Consider the following 17,748-nt stretch of genomic DNA (forward strand, 5'->3'; position numbering starts at 1 on the left):
AAGGCCAAGGCACAAAATGAGACCAAACTAGCTGGAGACAAATGGTAACAAGAAAGCATTCTACAAATATGTTAGAAGCAAGAGGAAGACCAAAGACAGGGTAGGACCATTACTCAACGAAGGGGGAAAAAATAATAACACAAAATGTGGAAGTGGCAGAGGTTAATGACTTTTGTTTCAGTTTTCACCAAGAAGGTTGGTGGTGATTGGACATCTAACATAGTGAATACTAGTGAAAATGAGGTAGGATCAGAAGAGGCTAAAATAGGGAAACAAGTTAAAAATTACTTAGACAAATTAGATGTCTTCAAGTCATCAGGGCCTGATGAAATGCATCCTAGAATACTCAAAGAGCTGACTGGGGAGATATCTGAGCCATTAGCAATTATTTTTGAAATAAGTCATTGAAGACAGGAGAGATTCCAGATGACTGGAAAAGGGGAAATTAGCATCTATAAAAAGGGAAATAAAGGACAACCCAGGGAATTAGAGACCACTCAGCTTAACTTCTGTACCCGGAAAGATAATGGAGCAATCAGTTTGCAAACATCTAGAAGATAATAAGGTAATAAGTAACAGTCAGCATGGATTTGTCAAGAACAAATCGTGTCAAACCAAACTGATAGCCTTCTTTGACAGGATAACAAGCCTTATAGATTGGGCGGGGAGTAGTAGACTTGGTATATATTTACTTCAGTAAAGCTTTTGATACTGTCTCACATGGCCCACTCAAATGAAGTGGGGAAAATACAACCTACATGGAGCTACTATAAAGGGGGTGCATAACTGGTTGGAAAACTGTTCCTAGAGAGTAGTTACCAGTGATTCAGAGTCAAGCTGGAAGGGCATATTGAGTGGGGTCCCACAGGGATCAGTTCTTGGTCTGGTCCCATTCAATGTCTTCATTAGTGGTTTAGATAATGGCATAGAGTGCACTTTTAAAGGTCTGTGGACAATACCAAGCTGGGAGGGGTTGCAAGTGCTTTGGAGGATTTGATTAAAATTCAAAATGATCTGGACAAACTGGAGAAATGATCTGAAGTAAATAGGATGAAATTCAATAAGGACAAATGCAAAGTACTCCGCTTAAGAAGGAACAATCAGTTGCACACATACAAAATGGGAAATGACTGCCTAGGAAGGAGTACTGTGGAAAGGGATCTGGGGGTCATAGTAGACCACAAGTTAAATATGAGTCAACAGTGTAACGCTGTTGCAAAATCAATCAATCCATCCATCCATCCTCATTCTGGGATTTATTAGCAGTAGTGTTGTAAGCAAGACATGAGAAGTAATTCTTCCGTTCTACTCTGCACTGATTAGGCCTCAACTGGAGTATTGTGTCCAGTTTGGGTGCTACATTTCAGGAAAGATGTGGACAAATTGGAGAGAGTCCAGAGAAGAGCAACAAAAATGATTAAAGGTCTAGAAAACATGATCTATGAGGGAAGATTGAAAAAAACTGGGTTTTTTTAGTCTGGAAAAGAGGAGACTGAGAGGGGACATAACAGTTTTCAAGTACATAAAAGGTTGCTACAAGGAGGAGGGAAAAAAATTGTTGTTCTTAACCTCTGAGGATAGGATAAGAAGCAATGGGCTTAAATTGCAGCAAGGGAGGTTTAGGTTGAACATTAGGAAAAACTTCTTAACTGTCAGGGTGGTTAATCACTGGAATAAATTGCCTAGGGAGGTTGTGGAATCTCTGTCATTGGAGGTTTTTAAGAGCAGGTTAGACAAACACCTGTCAGGAATGATCTAGATAATACTTAGTCCTGCCATGAGTGCAGAGGACTGGACTAGATGACCTCTCAAGGTTCTCAGAACTTCTCACTGGTCATTTTAGAGGGGAAGAAGAGACAAAGAAGGAAGGAACAAGGCAATCCTGGTCTCCCAGAACAGGTACTGACCAAGTCCTGAAGAACGAGTGGTGAAGAAACTGAGGCAGGGACTCAGGTGTTTGCTTTTGCATAGATCTGCATCTCTTGTGCTCTCTGCAGAGCAGTGTGATTGTTCTAGAAATCCTTTTGAAAAGTCGGTTTGCTTCAGCTGTCACGTACCGCTCAGAGGGTGACTATCTACTAGAATGCCCACAAGGAGTTCTAAGAAGGGTGTGCTTAGGCTGTGGAGTCTTCTCCACTGGTCTGGGGGCTAAGGGTGGGCTGTGGGTTCCCTACTTCCAAAGAGGGATAACAGAAAGTCTGTGCCCAGGGAGTATGCCAGCAGAGACCATGGCTAGAGCTTGAGATCCAGGGGAGCTTTAAAAAGAAGCAGCACATGGGCCTAAACACAGTAACCTGGTGAGCATCCAGGAGGGGAAACCTGACCAGTTTAAACTCCACTTTTTCTGGCATGTATCAGAAAATGGCCATGTTTAGTCTTTCAGGGAGGTAGGCCTCAGATTTGCCATTTCTTCAGCTCAGGGCTACCAGTTTAGAGGATCCGACAGAGAGTTTCCAAAGGAACAGCCTGCTGTTTGTCAGCAAGCTCTCTAAGGAGTTGGGATTCCAGTAAGTGTCTCACGTCCTAGTGAGAAGACAGACTGCCTGAAGAAAGCTAAAGGGAACTATGCTCATTCCTAGCAACATAGTTTTCAGCACAGTTCTGCAGTATTCCCAGGCCTGAGTAATAAGTTCGAAGAGGGCTGTGTGTCATTAGCAGGATCTGGGGAGAGAAGCTTTTAGCAAGATATCTTACTAGCCCACTGAGCGCATCACAGAATCTCAGAGTTGACTTTACTGTACAGCCAAAACATTAAACCGAGTAGCAGAGCTAACCGCCAGCCATTTCCAAAACGGCACTAGGGAAATACACCCTGCTTTGTTATAGTCTATGTAGGATTTTATACCATGCACATTACCATAGTATCTGAGCATCTTCCAGTCATGCATTAAGCAGAGTGACTAACATCTCATGTAAAAAGAAAAGGAGTACTTGTGGCACCTTAGCGACTAACAGATTTATTTGAGCATAAGCTTTCGTGAGCTACAGCTCACTTCATCGGATGCATCCGATGAAGTGAGCTGTAGCTCATGAAAGCTTATGCTCAAATAGATTTGTTAGTCTCTAAGGTGCCACAAGTACTCCTTTTCTTTTTGTGAATACAGACTAAGACGGCTGCTACTCTGAAACCTAACATCTCATGTGTTTGCTCTCCTTCCCCTCAGAGGAGAAGTGTGTGCAGGGGAATGCCTTTTTTTTTTTAATAGTATACACAGTGCTGTGTTTGGTATTGGTAGAGAAAGTAAGGTCAAAAACTCCTTGGCCTTAAGGTGGAAAAATTTGTGATAGACCTTGGATCCTGTAGCCGTTCATTCCACAGGTTAGGATCAGTTTCCAAGAAAGCGGTCAGTTCTTTAAAAAGGCAACTTGTCCCCATGGAACTAGAAAGGGAGGTTAATTCAAATTGTCGTTCAGAAGCCAATGCAGAGTGTAGTTAAGACAGCCATGAAACAGGTCTGAAATTGACACTTGTTTCATTTTCACTGCCTATATCACAGAAGCCTGCCTGCTTTTCAGAGAATCAGTAGCAGGTTACAGAGCAGTAGCCGTGTTAGTCTGTATTCGCAAAAAGAAAAGGAGGACTTGTGGCACCTTAGAGACTAACAAATTTATTCGAGCATAAGCTTTCGTGAGCTACAGCTCACTTCATCAGATGCTGTAGCTCGTGAAAGCTTATGCTCAAATAAATTTGTTAGTCTCTAAGGTGCCACAAGTCCTCCTTTTCTTAGTAGCAGGTTAGTATGTCAGAGCAGGTTTGGCACAGGAAAAGTGTCCCTTCCTTGCTTTGTGGATTATACACTCTAGCCCTAGTAGATTCAAGGGTGGGACTGTTCGATCAAGAATTTGTACAGAAGTAATTCAACAGCAAGCTTTACTCATTCTGAAGCTATGATAGTAGTTAAAGTCTCCAGAGAACTTGCAATATTAGCTAGTGATCACTGCACCTTTGTAGGTTTCAGAGTAGCAGCCGTGTTAGTCTGTATTCGCAAAAAGAAAAGGAGGACTTGTGGCACCTTAGAGACTAACAAATTTATTCGAGCATAAGCTTTCGTGAGCTACAGCTCACTTCATCGGTGGCATCCGATGGCCTTTTAGATTTGCTACCTGAAGCTGCTGGGGCAATTTTAACCCGAACCCGAACAAGAGCAGACCGAGCTGCTTAAAGCGACACGCCCAAGGGAGGGCGCAGGGCGCCGGGTCGGGAAAGCCCACGTGGGTAAAGCGCCTTCCTGCCGCTGCCGGGATCTCCTTCCTCCCGCGGCTCTCTGCAGGCCGCCAGCCGGCGCGGGGGGCTGAGCCTTGGCCGGCTGTCTGCGCTCCGCACCCGGCAGAGGAGCGGGAGGTGGCGGCGGATCCGCTCTTGCGGCGCTGGGCTGGGGCATGGGGCGGGCAGGTGAGCAAGCCCCGTCTCCCTGGGCTCCCCCGGGCTCGGGTCCCCGCAGGGCGGCATCCCTCGGGGCCGAGGAGCTGGGGCGCAAGCGGGGCTTTTACGTGCAGCTCGGACGCGGCCAGCCCGGAGGTGCCGGGGCTCGGATTAAGCGCTGGTGCCCGGGGATGCTCAGGGGGACAAATTGGGAGAGGGGCAGTAGGTGCCTCTATAAGACAAAGCCCCGGATAGCGGGAGCGGGCGTCCTCGAAGCGGGGACCCCCGGGCCCCTCCGCGCTCGGGGCTGAGCTTGCGGGCGGATGGTCGCGCAGCAGCTGTTGCGGGGCTGAGCTGGTTCCCGTCCCCTTTCGCCGTGGGGCTGATCTGTCCTGGGGGTGCCCGGTTGGCTAGCCCTGCCAGGCGTCTGCGAGAGCCCCGGAGCGCAGCGGCTTGGCCCAGGTCCGCACTGGAGACAGAGGTGCCACCGGTGAGCCGTGTGTGCCGGGGGAGTGGCTGGACGGGCATGGAGCGAAGCCCGTGTTCAGAATCGTGTTCTTCTGCCGGCTCGCCTGGGTGCTCCTGGAAGGGGTCTCAGTGCACCAGGCTCTTCTGGGATTCTTTATTATTTGTATGACTGTGGTGCCTGCTCAACGGTTTCCCTGCAGTCCTACACACTAGGAATAAGGTTCCCCAGGACTGGTTGTTACCCTGCAGCCGGGCCTGAGGTCCCCCTGCAGTCACACGGGTCTGGCCATCGCCTGGCAAACAGCTTGGAGGTGTTGTGCATGCATGTTCCTCGCTAGCAATGTCCGAACTGGGCGCAGGCTCTCTGATTTCTACCCTGCCACGACGGTGTTAAAGCAAAGATGCTGGGACCAGCGCAAAGGGCTTGGAGACCTCTCTTGGAAAGATGGAGCAGGGACTGGCTTTCCATTGTGTGCCTCCAGTGCCTAGCCCAATAGATCCCTCATGACAGCCTCTAGGTGCTGGCACAAGACGAGCAATAAATAATAATTTTGCATGAACCTGTTAGTGACCTCAGGATCCAGGACCTGCTGTGATCTAGAGGCAGGCTACACAGATCCCGAGAGACGGCCCCTGGTGTGTAGTGCGGCCTGATGAGCCCTGCAATGGTCATCGCTCGCAGGGCTGGTCGTGAGACTTGGCCGTGGCTTTGTTCGTTGAGCTGGGCCACTGCAACCAAGATGCAGATGGTGGTACGGAGAGTGAAGGGCAATGGCGTTTCCGTGTCCCGGAATAACAGACCCGCCCTCTTCTCTTGCGCAGGGTGCAGGACTGCGTGGCACTCGGCCTCCCCACGTGTCGATCCTGTCCCCTTCCCTTCAAGGGCTGTCACAGGGACATGGTGATACTCCGAGCAGGCCTCTGCCCTGGCCTCACGGCAGAGATGATCCGGCTTCTGAAAGCCAACAGCATTGCAACAGGTAACGGGGCAGCCTGGGGGCTCAGAAGTAGGATCTCCCCCTCCTGGACTTCTGGGCAAACCCTGGGGACTAGTAACGGGAGGGCACAGAGCTCTTTTGCCTGCTGGCCTGTGTTGTGGGGACGTGTTCCCACACCAACAGGCGGGACTGGTTGGGAGCTCAGTATTGCGCTCAAGGAGCATTCCCAGATCCTCCTGTTGGACTCTGTTCTCTCACTGGAGCAGAGTAGGGTGGGAGATGGGGCTCATGCCTTCCTCAGCAGTATTAGGGGGGCATGTAACTGAAGCCCCAGCTCATTAAGGCAGCCAGACACCACGGAGCTGTGTCTGTCTCACCTCTGTATCAAAGGCTATGTCTGCGCTGCAATCCACGCTGTGAATGCAGCACATAGAGACCTAGCCTTGACCTAGCCAGCTTGAATAACAATAGCAGTGACACCATGGCAGCGGCCACTCGAGAACATACGTGGGGTCCCAAGCGGGTGTGTATAGTGTGCCGTGGCTTCCTTGCTACAGTTATCTGAGCTTGTGAGCTCAGGGGTGTCTACATGTGCTGCAGTCACACATCCTATTCCCGTGGACACGCACCCCAAGGCTTTGGCGTTGCATCCAGCACCGCAGCATTTTGGCACTTGGCACACCTTGTATATTTTTTGTCACGGGTTGTCTGCTGGGCCTCTCTACGCTCTGTGGGGCCACTGTCATGCTGCACTTAGATGCAATCTGCTATTCCTGTCTTGGGCTTCCACACCACTCTGCCAATGCATTTGGATCCTGCCGTGTTGCGCTCCCTGCCGTTGCAGCCCCGCGCATCTCCTGAGCAGCTAACGCCGACGGTGCAGTGGGTTTGATAAGCCCCAAAGGCCGTTCACTTTTTACCCTGTGTTCCTTAACAAACCCAGGAGTGAACGTGTCTCAGATGAGCCCTGTGACATCTTCAATGAGCGCTCCTTTGATTCACCGCTGCTCAGGGAGTCCTGCTAGCCATTGGGCTGAGCTCAGTTAACACAGCTCGGTGTCTGTATGTGTGTACAGCTGCATGTTATGTCTTCTGGCCCAGGGAGGACATGGCAGAAAAGCCTCCCACTGTGTTGTATCTAAGGAGTTCCCTGGCATTTCAGGGCTGTTACATTTTGACCTCCAGCTGCTTATCTCTGAATGTACTTGCAGTGGTGGACCTTGTCTCCTCGGACCTGGAGGAAGTTGCCCGGAAGTGCTCCCTGTCCTACAAGGTGAGAAGAGATTCCTTGGTGTTGATGTTTAATCTGGGAGCTAAAGCTGTAGCCTGCCGGAGAGAGCCATGTTTAGCCAAATGCTTTGATGTGGGTCGTCTGTCTGCAGAGACCTCACCCTAATGTATGACTGGGCTAACAATGCATCACCCACTCCAGTCAGTCTGGGAGCTGTAGATCTGACCCTATGTTCCTTAGGGCCTTCCGTCTATCTGCAAAAGGTCCTTCTCTGGGGAAGTCGTCATTCTTTGTACTGAGGTAGTCCCGTAGCAGCCCCAGTCATGGACCACAACCCATTATACATGTACAAACCAGAGCAAAGACAGTCTGTGCCACAAAGCTTTCTCCGAATTCTTCAGTGTCCCATTTGGGGATGGCTATCTGTCCCCACAGGCCCTGGTCGCTGTGAGACGTGTGTTGCTGGCACAGTTTTCAGCTTTTCCTGTCAACGGGGCGGATCTCTACGAGGAACTCAAGAGCTCCACAGCCATCCTGTCCACAGGGAGTGAGAGGTGAGGACGTCGCACGCGAAGGAGAGCAGGGCAAGGGTTAAAGCTGAAGGGTTCGTCCCTTCCCCAGCCAGAAGCCAAGTTGGATTTTAAGCTTCAACCTGAAGACAGCTCGAGCCGCTTGGCTGAGATCTGAGCTGACGTGGTATCTATCAGGGATTCACTCCCAGCAGGAGCTGAGCTGGGAACCTTGTGCACCTGGAATCAGCGGGGCTTGGTATCAACCACTCCTCCTTGCTCCTTCCCTACTGCTTATAATAGAGTGCAACCCCTCAGAGAAGCCCACCCGTTGCCTTCATGCTTTGTTCAAACCTCCAGAGCTTCCCTATTCCCCCTTCAGGACTCTGTTTCTACCCCTGCCCTGTTGTCGTTTGCCCTCCCTCGCCAGAAGTGGAAAGAGGAGAAAGGGGAAGGTCGGGGGAGAGTCCGTGGGGATGTGAATGTGCTGGCTGAGTACATCTGAGACACGCATACCCAGAGGTTGCTGATTTCCAGCCTTCATTAGCTCAGTATTGTTGATTCTCATTGTTGTGGTGTGTTTCTCCTTTAGCTTGGACAAGCTGCTGGACTCTGGCCTGTACACTGGGGAAGTGACCGAGCTCACAGGAGCGCCTGGCAGTGGCAAGACACAGGTGGGCCATTCTGTGCCTAATAGAGCAGATGTTATAATTCTTCCCCCTCCCCCCAGTTATTTAAGGTGGCAGCTCCCTACACCCCATCACCTGTGGCACATTCTGCATCCACAGGGAAGAGGGAGCTTGGGCCTCATTTGTTATTCCACCTTTCATTGTTTGATGGTTGATATTGTGCTCACTGGTGCTAACTAGAGGATATTTACAACAATTGACCAATAAACAGCTGTTGCCGGACATGTGGCGAGGATCCATACTCATCCTACCCCCTGTGGCCACTGATCTTCTTCAGCTACTAGCCCAAAGAAGGAGATGCGTTAAACTGACTCATCTTGCACCATGTCTGAAACTTGAGGCTGTGAACCAGGCTTTACCTAGAGCACATGGCAGTAACCCGGGTGGAGTCAAAGGCCTGGATCTGTTTGGTGGGGCCTGCGTCAATCTCATGGCCAGCAGAGGGGAAGGGCCCCGGTGGCTCCACTGTCCAGTCGCTGTGTGATTGCGTCATAGTGATTTGCAGACAGCGAGCCCACTCCTTAGCTTGGCTCAGGTGTAATGTGCTAGGGTTCAGTATGAAAACAAGCCCCTCCGCTAGGAAGGATGGCTGGAATGGGGTGAGATCCATCCACGCGCTCTCCCTCCTAGGTGTGCCTCAGCATAGCCGTGAGCACATCCCACGACCTCAAGCAGAATGTCCTCTACGTTGACTCCACGAGCGGGTTCACGGCCTCTCGCCTGCTCCAGCTGGCTCAGACCAGGACGGGGGATGAGGAGGAGCAGGTCAGTGTGGCTGCATCACTGACTTGACGCTGGAAGCAGTCGGAGAACCACTGAGCTAGTGACTCCTTGGCTGGTATTGCTGACAGCGGCCTGCCCCTGAACCAGCAGAGGGGATACCCAGAAATCCACTTTTTCTTCTTACAGACTTTCAGGCAATTCCATGCTCCAGCCTTTTGTCTTCTTGGGCTTCTCCTGGCTCCCTCTATGAGCTCCAAACCTTCCTTTCCTGGCTCAGTGGGAGCTCTGGGTGCCCAGCACCTCCTGAGAATCAGGCCACCTATTCAAGTCCCTTGTTATAGATTTAAGCTGCCAAACATTGGCCTTAATCATTCTGTGCCTCAGTTTTTCCACCTGTAAAGTGAGGATAATGGCACTGCTATACGGGGGCAGTGGGCAGGGATGAGGACCCTTGGATTAAAGATGCTTGTAGATGTGTTGGCTGAGAATGCTGGGCACCAGGTTCTAATATACTGTAGCCACCCGGACTTTGAAAGGTCTTGTTTGGGTTTGGATGATGGTGCGGTTCATGGAGAGGGTAAAGCCGGGTCTGAATGAGCTGTCTCTGCGTGATGCTTCTGCTCTCCTCTCCCTGCAGGTGGAGGCTCTGCAGAGGATTCAGGTGGCCAGGGTGTTCGATGTCTATAAAATGCTGGATGTGTTACAGGAGCTGCGGTGCAGCGTGTCCCAGCAGGTGGGGCTCTGGCTCTCTCGCTGTGATTTGTGTAAAGATCCACCCAGTCAGAGCGGTGGCCCGATCCTGGGAAGCCAGGGGGCTGCTTGCATGAGTCCGAATGTGTAGGATGGGGCGGACCGTTCTACTGACATCAGGATTTCCAGGCTTCTTCAGGACTCCAATCTATTCATCCTGCCCCAGAGCTGCTGGTGACCACGCAGCCTGTGCTGGCACAAGCTGTACTGGTGCCACTCTGCGTGTGTTGCCCTCACACATTCTGTGCTTTGCTCCCCAGGTCCTGAGCTCCTCGGGGCCGGTGAAGGTGCTGGTGGTTGACTCCGTCTCAGCTGTGATTTGCCCGCTCCTCGGAGGCAGGCAGGCGGAGGGTGAGCGAGGGGCGCTGTGGTGCGAGCACGGTTTGAGGATTCGAAACTGGATCTCTGCAGCAAAGAAACACTGCAGCTGCCCATGGTGTGGACAGACAATTCCAGTGTTTCTTCTGGATCTCACTAATTACCTGCAACGTTTCCAGCTGGTATTCTGTGCTGTCGATGATCCCCAATATAGTCGGATCCCTGAGCCCCTATGGTCCATGAGATGGGGAGGGGAAAATTTTGTTGTGTTTTTATTCCAGGGCAGTGTGGGGTTATATAATGGTGCAGCAGATACAGTACACTTACTGGAGACCACCTAAAGATGTACCATTCAGATACCCCCTTATTCGCTCCCTCCCACCTTGAACACCTAGCTGATTTCTTACTCATCAGAATTTTATGGGGCTGCTGGAACCTCTACAGATTTTTTTTCCCTGATTTCTAGTAAGCTGGGGGTGGCGGGGCTGGATACTGCAGGTGATTGATATGGGAACTGGATGGCCGCTGGTAAAACGCTTCACATAGGCCAGAGGGTAACTTCTAGTCACTACTGACTTCGGTTGCATTTGATTGCGCCTAAGAGTGAAGGATTCCACTGCCCATTGCCAGTCCTCTGAGCCATCTGGCCTGTAGTTATTGGAAGTCAGTGGAGACAATGTCACCTAGCAACTGTCTGGTGGCCTGCAACAAGCAGGAGACTCGCAGTCTGTTTTCTAGAGGACAAGTGTGCACACTGGTCACCATCACAATTAGGGCTGGGTGGCAGTCTCGGCAGAGAGGCAAAGGGTTGAATGGGTCATGGACAGTTATGTGGCCTAGTGGGGGAAGGCATCGTGGCCATAGCACTCAACTGGGACTCAGGAGTTTTATTCCCAGCTCTCCAACTGGCTTATGGGATGACCTTGCATAAGTTGCTTCCCTTTTCTGTGCCTCAGTTTCCCCATCTGTAAAATGGGGATAATACTACTGACCTCCTTTGTAAAGCACTTTGAGATCTATTGACGAGAAGCACTGTAGAAGAGCTAGGTGGCGATATTATTCTAGCCCTGGTCCCCCTGGCTCAGGGAGGTGCCCGTTAATGGGGTGTGTGTTTGGGGCTGGAGGAGGGAAAGATGAAACTGCTGCTGCCTATGCTAGATTTGTTCCCTGGATATGAGAAATATCCAGAGACTGTCAAATACGCACGTATCAACTGCACTAAGTTTGCATAATATATCGGGGTCACCTGCGTGAGTGGGAGCATGGAGGACTGAGGAAACTGCCCCTGATTCATTCTCTGAGGAGAGGGTCCTAGGTCTCTAAGAAACTACCGATGGAAGCCAGCCCTGAAATACCACTGTATCATCTTCCATAGGCTTGGCCCTCATGATGCAGCTGGCCAGGGAACTGAAGACACTCGCCAGAGAACTTAACATGGCTGTGGTGGTGAGTTTGTTGGCCTTTGCCTTGCTCTTCCTGGGCTGGAAGCAGGGGATCCGGAGTTGAAAAGAATTTGGGGGGCATAAGGTTGAGAGAGGTGACTCTGTTCAAAGCTGCACAGGACCTGGCAACGGGACTCCTGCAACTCTGCAAGCATCAGTGGCCGGGGACTGTTCTCTGAACTGCAGCTCAGCTTCCACAAACACCATGTAACTGCATGGCGAGAACAGAGCTGAGCAAGCGGTGGCTTTTATTAACTCTGCCAACAGGCTATTTCTATTCCTTGATCCAGGAGGAGTTCAGGACAGGTAGATGACAGGACTGTTTGCATTGCTCTCTGATGCAACAACTGATTTAGATTCCTATATAATCTAGGTGCCTGGCTAGTTACCAGAGTGGCCCTTGAGCCAGTTGTCTTTGGGTAGGTACAGGGCATTACAGCATTTATAAATGGATGGTGACTAGAAAGGTCTCTGTGCTCAGTCTTCCTTTGGTTCTGGGGCTGGGCGTTTGCACTGAGGGTTTGACTCCTAGGAGGAGTGTTGTGACCCTGATCAGTTTGCCGAATGGAGAGGTCCTGGCAGAGAAAAATCATGAATGGTCAATATACTGGAACTGGCATTAAAATGTATTGGGAGAATCCAGCTTTGCTGTTGCTCTGATCACTTATAAAGCAGCAAGCAAAGAAGCAGAAGGGAAGAACAATCACAGATTCAAGGTTAAACTCTCCACCTGGAGGGATTGCAGTCCCCAGGAATGAGGGAGTCCGCAATACGTTGGCCTCTCCTTGCTTCGTTGCCAGTCTGGGGCCAGCATTCATTTTAAGCCAACGCACAGGTCTTATCGCAGCAGTTTGTGTAACCCATGCAAACACACTGTGGCTTTTTGTCTCCCTCTAATGGCTAGACCATGTATTGTGAATTGAATCCCTTTGAGCTAAGAGACCTGGTGCTTTAGCTCAAGTAGTAGAGGTTCATGCTTCTAAACATAAAGTGGTGGCCAGGCAGGGATTTGGACTGTGGTGGACTGGAGAATTGCCTGCTTGGGGAAGCTTGTCCAGTACTGCTTGAGCTAAAAGATAAGCTTGGAAGCAGTAACGTATTTGTAAACCTGTATACATGGCATAGCCACTGGAGAGGCACAGAGAGCCACACTGTGTTATATTTCAAAGGGCACAGGGCTTAATTTGTACCAGGGCTGAGCCCCGGCACCTCTAGGCTTGGCAGTTCATAGCCCCGGCACCTCTAGGCCTCCCACATCAGTTTTTAAAGTAAAAAAAACTTGCTTGAGCCCCAGCACCTCTTTCATTACAAATTAAGCACTGGATGAGCAGCATGGCCAGTCATGACAAGGGGCAAAGGAAGGAAAGGAACAAAAATCAGTGGAAGCAGCTGATTGCATCCATTCGCTCCCTCATCATCAAGAAAGGGATAGATAATAAGACAGAAAATGTCATATTGCCTCTATATAAATCCATGGTACTCCCACACCTTGAATACTGTATGCAGGTGTGGTCACCCCATTTCGAAAGAGATATATATTGGAATTGGAAAAGGTTCAGAAAAGGGCAACAAAAATGATGAGGGGTGTAGAACAGCTTCTGTATGAGGAGAGATTAATAAGACTGGGACTTTTTAGCTTGGAAAAGAGGTGACTAAGGAGGGATATGATAGAGGTCTATAAAACCATGAGTGATATAGCGAAAGTAAATAAGGACATGTTGTTTACTCCTTTTCATAATACAAGAACAAGGGGCCCCCAAATGAAATTCATAGGTATCAGGTTTAAAATAAACACAAGAAAGTATTTTTTCACGCAACACACTGTCAGCCTCTGGAAGTCCTTGCCAGAGGGTGTTGTGAAGGCCAAAACTATGATGGGGTTCAGAAAGGAGCTAGATTGCCATTGATGGACCCATCTTCCATTAATCTATTAGCCAGGATGGGCAGGGATGGTGTCCCTTGCCTCTGTTTGCCTGAAGCTGGGATTGGGTGACAGGATTGATCACTTGATGATAACCGGTCTGTTCATTCCTTTGGAGCACTTGGCATTGGCCACTGTCAGAGGAGAGGATACTTGGTTTGATGGACCTTTGGTCTGACCCAGTATGGCTGTTCTTATGTTCTTGTGTTCAAAGTGTCCCAGTGTTTCATTGCAAGAAGTAGCCATTATTGCTGATAACAGGATGGAAATGATAAGCTGGTTTGTTGCATTCCAGGTGACTAACCACGTGACCAGAGATGGCAGCAGTGGTCACTTGAAACCAGCCCTAGGTCGCTCCTGGAGTTTTGTGCCCAGCACCCGGGTGCTGTTAGAGAGCAGAGGAAGCACTTGGGGAAAAGCTAGTACCTGTCGCATTGCTTCCTTAACAAAATCGCCCCGGCAGGTGAGACTTTCCGGAGAGCCGATCGGGAATGGTGAGAATGGCCGTGGAGAAGGTGGCTTGGAGTTAAGTCAGAGATAGGATGCCAGGCAAGGACTAAGTCCTTAGGAAAGTAATGCAAGAACTCTGGCTTCATTCATTCACTGGCAGGACACTGTGATGGGCTTTGGGGACCTGAAGAAAATACAACCAAGCTATAAACTGTGGAAGTGCATGCATTTTTTTTCCCCGCTTCTAAACTGCCCATTTTATAATTCCAGACATACTAAATCAGTTGCTCCATTTCTAATTTGGGTCACACTGACTCAGTTGTTCCATCGAAACACTCCTGACTACGCATGGTCATTAAAGATCTCCTATATCTACTTGCAAGAAGAACATTGGCTCTGATGTCCTGGTCAGTTACTAACATGGATGACTATATTGTATTGTTCTCACTGCAGCTTCAAATTAGATACTATTGGCCAAGTCCTTAGACGGTGTAAACCCGTGCAACTCCATTGAAGTCACTGGAGCTATGCTGATTTATACCACCTGAAGATCTGGCCCTATATTCTGTTTCCCTTCCTGAGCCAAATTGTTGTCAAGTGTATTTGTATTGCAATAGTAACCAGAAGCCCAAATCAAAATCAGAGCCATTTTGTACTGGACACTAAATAAAATAGTTAGAGACGATCCCTGTCCCTAAAGAGCTTATAGTGTAACACTGATAGTAGGTACAGATGTGCCCTTAATTATGGACTGTTAGGGCTTGACTACATGGGGACATTGAGGAAAGTTAATCTGAATTAACTAAGTGTGTGAATTTGAAATGGATTAGTTAAACCACATTAAATCCCTGTGTGTATTTACTTTTGGAAGTGAATTAAAATAAACTGACTTAAAGCCACTTTAATTCTGAATGAGGGTATTCACACCAGGATTTAATACGGTTTCAATAATCCAGTTCAAATTCATATCTTCAATTAATTCGGATTAACTTTCCTGGATGCCTCAGTATAGACAAGCCCTTCGATATGTGAGCTTAATTTCCTCTTGGTTTCCCTTACAGCCAACTGGGATTGAGGTGGAGCTGGACATCGGAAGATGTGGGGTATTGGACGAGAGCCCAGCTGCTTCCGGAGAGGGACGCTGATGGAGAGTGAAAAGTGAACAGCAGATTACAAGGGCCTTTACTGTGGGCAGTAATATTAGCTGCAAAGGTGAAGACTACAGAGCCAGACCACATGAGCCAAGCCATCTTTGGGGCCAGGAGAGATGCTTGGAGTCCCAGAAGAAAGGACTGTAGAAACAGGGCTGTTTCCTATTTCCCTGCCAATTAAGGAACTCCCTTATCCTGGACAAGAGAGGTTTGAGGTTCAAGGAGAGCTCAGAGGAATGCGTTTGAGTCAGACAAGCGCTGTGTGTGGCTGTAGCACTTTTCTGGAGTGCATTAAAACCACAGGCCCTTTCCTGGGGGTTTTGTGGATTGTCAGGGGAACCTTTGTCTCAGGGTGTCGTGAGGTCAGAGGGAATTTTGCTGAATTCTTTGATGGGTAAACACCAGACTGTTGGTAACGTGGCTTTTTCTAGCCAACTGCTGCCTGATCCCAGAACCTCCAACTCTCTAATGAGGGTCCCTGGGAGGCCTCAATAAAGAATACCATCAAGATCTTCAGGAGCTGGAATTCCATCTACTGTAGCAGCCATTAGTTTTAGTCCGGTTATACCTCTAAAGGGTCATCGCTACAGCAGCCTTCACGCCTGGGTCCCGCTCTGCTTATTCTGTAGCAGCACTAGGGTGGACACAGGCTGCTAAAGGGAAACCACATGATAAGTTCTCAGAGCTTTTTATGGTCACATCTTTGCTACCCAGAGTAATCATGAGTAGTTTGTAGGTGGGAGTATTGGTATTTTGATATATTGCATAAAGTTGCTGCTATCTCATGGAAAAAGTGTCTTGGGCCAGATCCTTAGCTGGTGCAAATTGGGTGTTCCTCCTGACTGACAGCAGTGGAAGATCTGGTCCTGTGTTTACGCACTTTTTGTCTGATGTATTTGATATCACTTTCTGTATTCCTTTGACTAATTTTTAAAAAATTATTATTAGAAGGAATATTTTGCTTGGAAAACAGGAACTTTGTTTAAATGAGGTTATTCTACACCTGCTGCTGTGCCTACAAATGATCACGATTTCAGGTGAGGACAGATGGTCTCTAAGGCCTGGCCTGAACTCAGGGAACTGTACAAAAAACCACCCACCTGATTTAGCTGAATCAGTGTGTGTACTAGTGAGAACAGTAGTGTAGACAAGGCTCTGGTCTCTAGATCCATTTTTACCATCACGTTGATTAGACTTGCTTTTCGCTAATGCTGCAATGTAAACAGGTCCAGCTTCATTCTGTACCATGGCTCCCATTCGTGCTAGCACTGCTGTAGCCAAACTGGTGTTTGACTCAGGAAGGAGTTTTTGTAAATTTCCCCAGAGTACACATGGACTTACGGTCTTCTATTTTCGTCTGCAGGCAAATGTCCCTGGTAATGAAAGGAGCAAAGAAGCACACAAAACGGATCTGAGATTTCGGTCTAATTGCCCTAAAATGCATGTTTTTCAGAATTTCCCAGGATGCAGCAGCAGGTCTGGGTTTTGCTACCATTAGATTTTGTTTGTCACCTGTGTGTTGCTACAGTGCTTGTGAGAACCCAAGATTTCTGTTCTCTCAGGGATATAATTTAACAAGAAGGTGTACAACACCTTCCATTAACTCAGCCAACCAACAATTTAATGCATATGCATTGCTGTGTGAGATAACAATAAGCACAACAGCTAAGTCAACGCTGTAGTCTAGGAAAGTAGCAAAGAACCATGTGACCAGATGCAAATAAAATAGGTTTATCATCGTCATTGGAAGCAATCTGTAATTATTGTTTGTATTGATCAGGCACCGGGACCCGCGCTATACGAACATAAAAAGACAACCCCTGTCCCACACAGCTTGCAAACTGACTTTTGTCTTACAATCTTACTTTTCTGTGCAAATAGTCGTCATGCGTGTCTGGTGGAGATACAGTGGGCCAAATTCTCTGCTGCTGCAGATTGGCCCAGTTCCCTTGAACTCAGTGGAGCTGTTCCAATTTGCACCACTATCAAATTTGACCTGTTATGTCTTTTGTACCAGCTGTGTTTACACACCGGTTTATAAACCTTTCAGGTAAACTCCTATCTGTCAATATTACTTTATCCATTTAGTTTGGGAGTCCTAGGTGGAGGTGGAGTACAAACTGGGGGAGGTGGAGTAGGAAAGGGAACATACCTAAAAATTTCCAGACGCTATCATAGATCCATAGAGGTGAAGACTAGAAGGGACTATTAGATCATTGAGTCTGACCTCAACCTTATGTAACCTGCATTTAGCCAGAGATTTTTAAAGCTACCTAAGCAATTTTGGATGGCCATTGGGCATCCAGAGCCCTAAGGTGGCTTTGAAAGCCTCAGCATTAAACCAGTGACACGCGCCTGCAATTTTAACCTCACCTTAACGACGTTTTGTGTGTGTTCTCTTCTGCGTACTTTGTGAGTCTTCTCGGATTCAGTGCACACATTTTCCAGGAGCGTCCAAGTCATTAGGGCAGAGATGGAAACGTCTCCAGAGGCAAAAACCAATTAGTTTCTGGGCAATTGCTGTGCTCTCTCTAGTCACCACAAGTGCCAGTCAGAGGAAAGCTTCAGAGGTGAGATAGGAAAAGGTGAAATGACTTGGTGGAAGGGAAGGAGGAGGGGAGAGAACTCCAGCTAGCTGGAGCAAGATCAGTGAAAGAAGGTTCCACAACTGGAGAGGGTGGACTGTGGGGAAGGAGTGGGTTGGGAAGTAGGGGGAGAATGGAGGGGTGGACATGAGGAGCTATATGAAAGACCGCCTCCAAATTTCAGGGTGGCTATTTTGAGTGAGTGAGTGG

The 17,748-nt window shown here is 48.7% G+C and overlaps 1 protein-coding gene across 6 annotated transcripts; it reads left to right on the plus strand.

Moving 5' to 3' along the window:
* The first annotated feature begins 1,798 nt into the window (after positions 1-1,798).
* RAD51D (RAD51 paralog D) lies at positions 1,799-16,692 on the plus strand. Of its 6 annotated transcripts, none has more exons than XM_038376061.2 (11): positions 1,799-1,899; positions 5,654-5,811; positions 6,981-7,042; positions 7,436-7,554; positions 8,102-8,183; positions 8,829-8,963; positions 9,559-9,654; positions 9,932-10,022; positions 11,365-11,435; positions 13,648-13,815; positions 14,864-16,692. In XM_038376061.2, the coding sequence occupies exons 2-11, from the start codon at positions 5,730-5,732 to the stop codon at positions 14,945-14,947; spliced, it is 990 nt and encodes a 329-aa protein (XP_038231989.1). In that variant the 5' UTR covers positions 1,799-1,899; positions 5,654-5,729; the 3' UTR covers positions 14,948-16,692. The 6 variants fall into 6 exon arrangements, with proteins under 6 accessions (XP_038231989.1, XP_038231993.1, XP_038231988.1 ...); XM_038376060.2 differs by lacking the exon at positions 1,799-1,899 and adding an exon at positions 4,207-4,393; XM_043499721.1 differs by lacking the exon at positions 1,799-1,899 and adding an exon at positions 4,943-4,965 and having other exon boundaries at positions 5,651-5,811.
* Positions 16,693-17,748: the final 1,056 nt, after the last annotated feature.

Source organism: Dermochelys coriacea, chromosome 17 (genome assembly GCF_009764565.3).
Source record: "Dermochelys coriacea isolate rDerCor1 chromosome 17, rDerCor1.pri.v4, whole genome shotgun sequence".
NCBI lineage: Eukaryota > Metazoa > Chordata > Testudines > Dermochelyidae > Dermochelys > Dermochelys coriacea.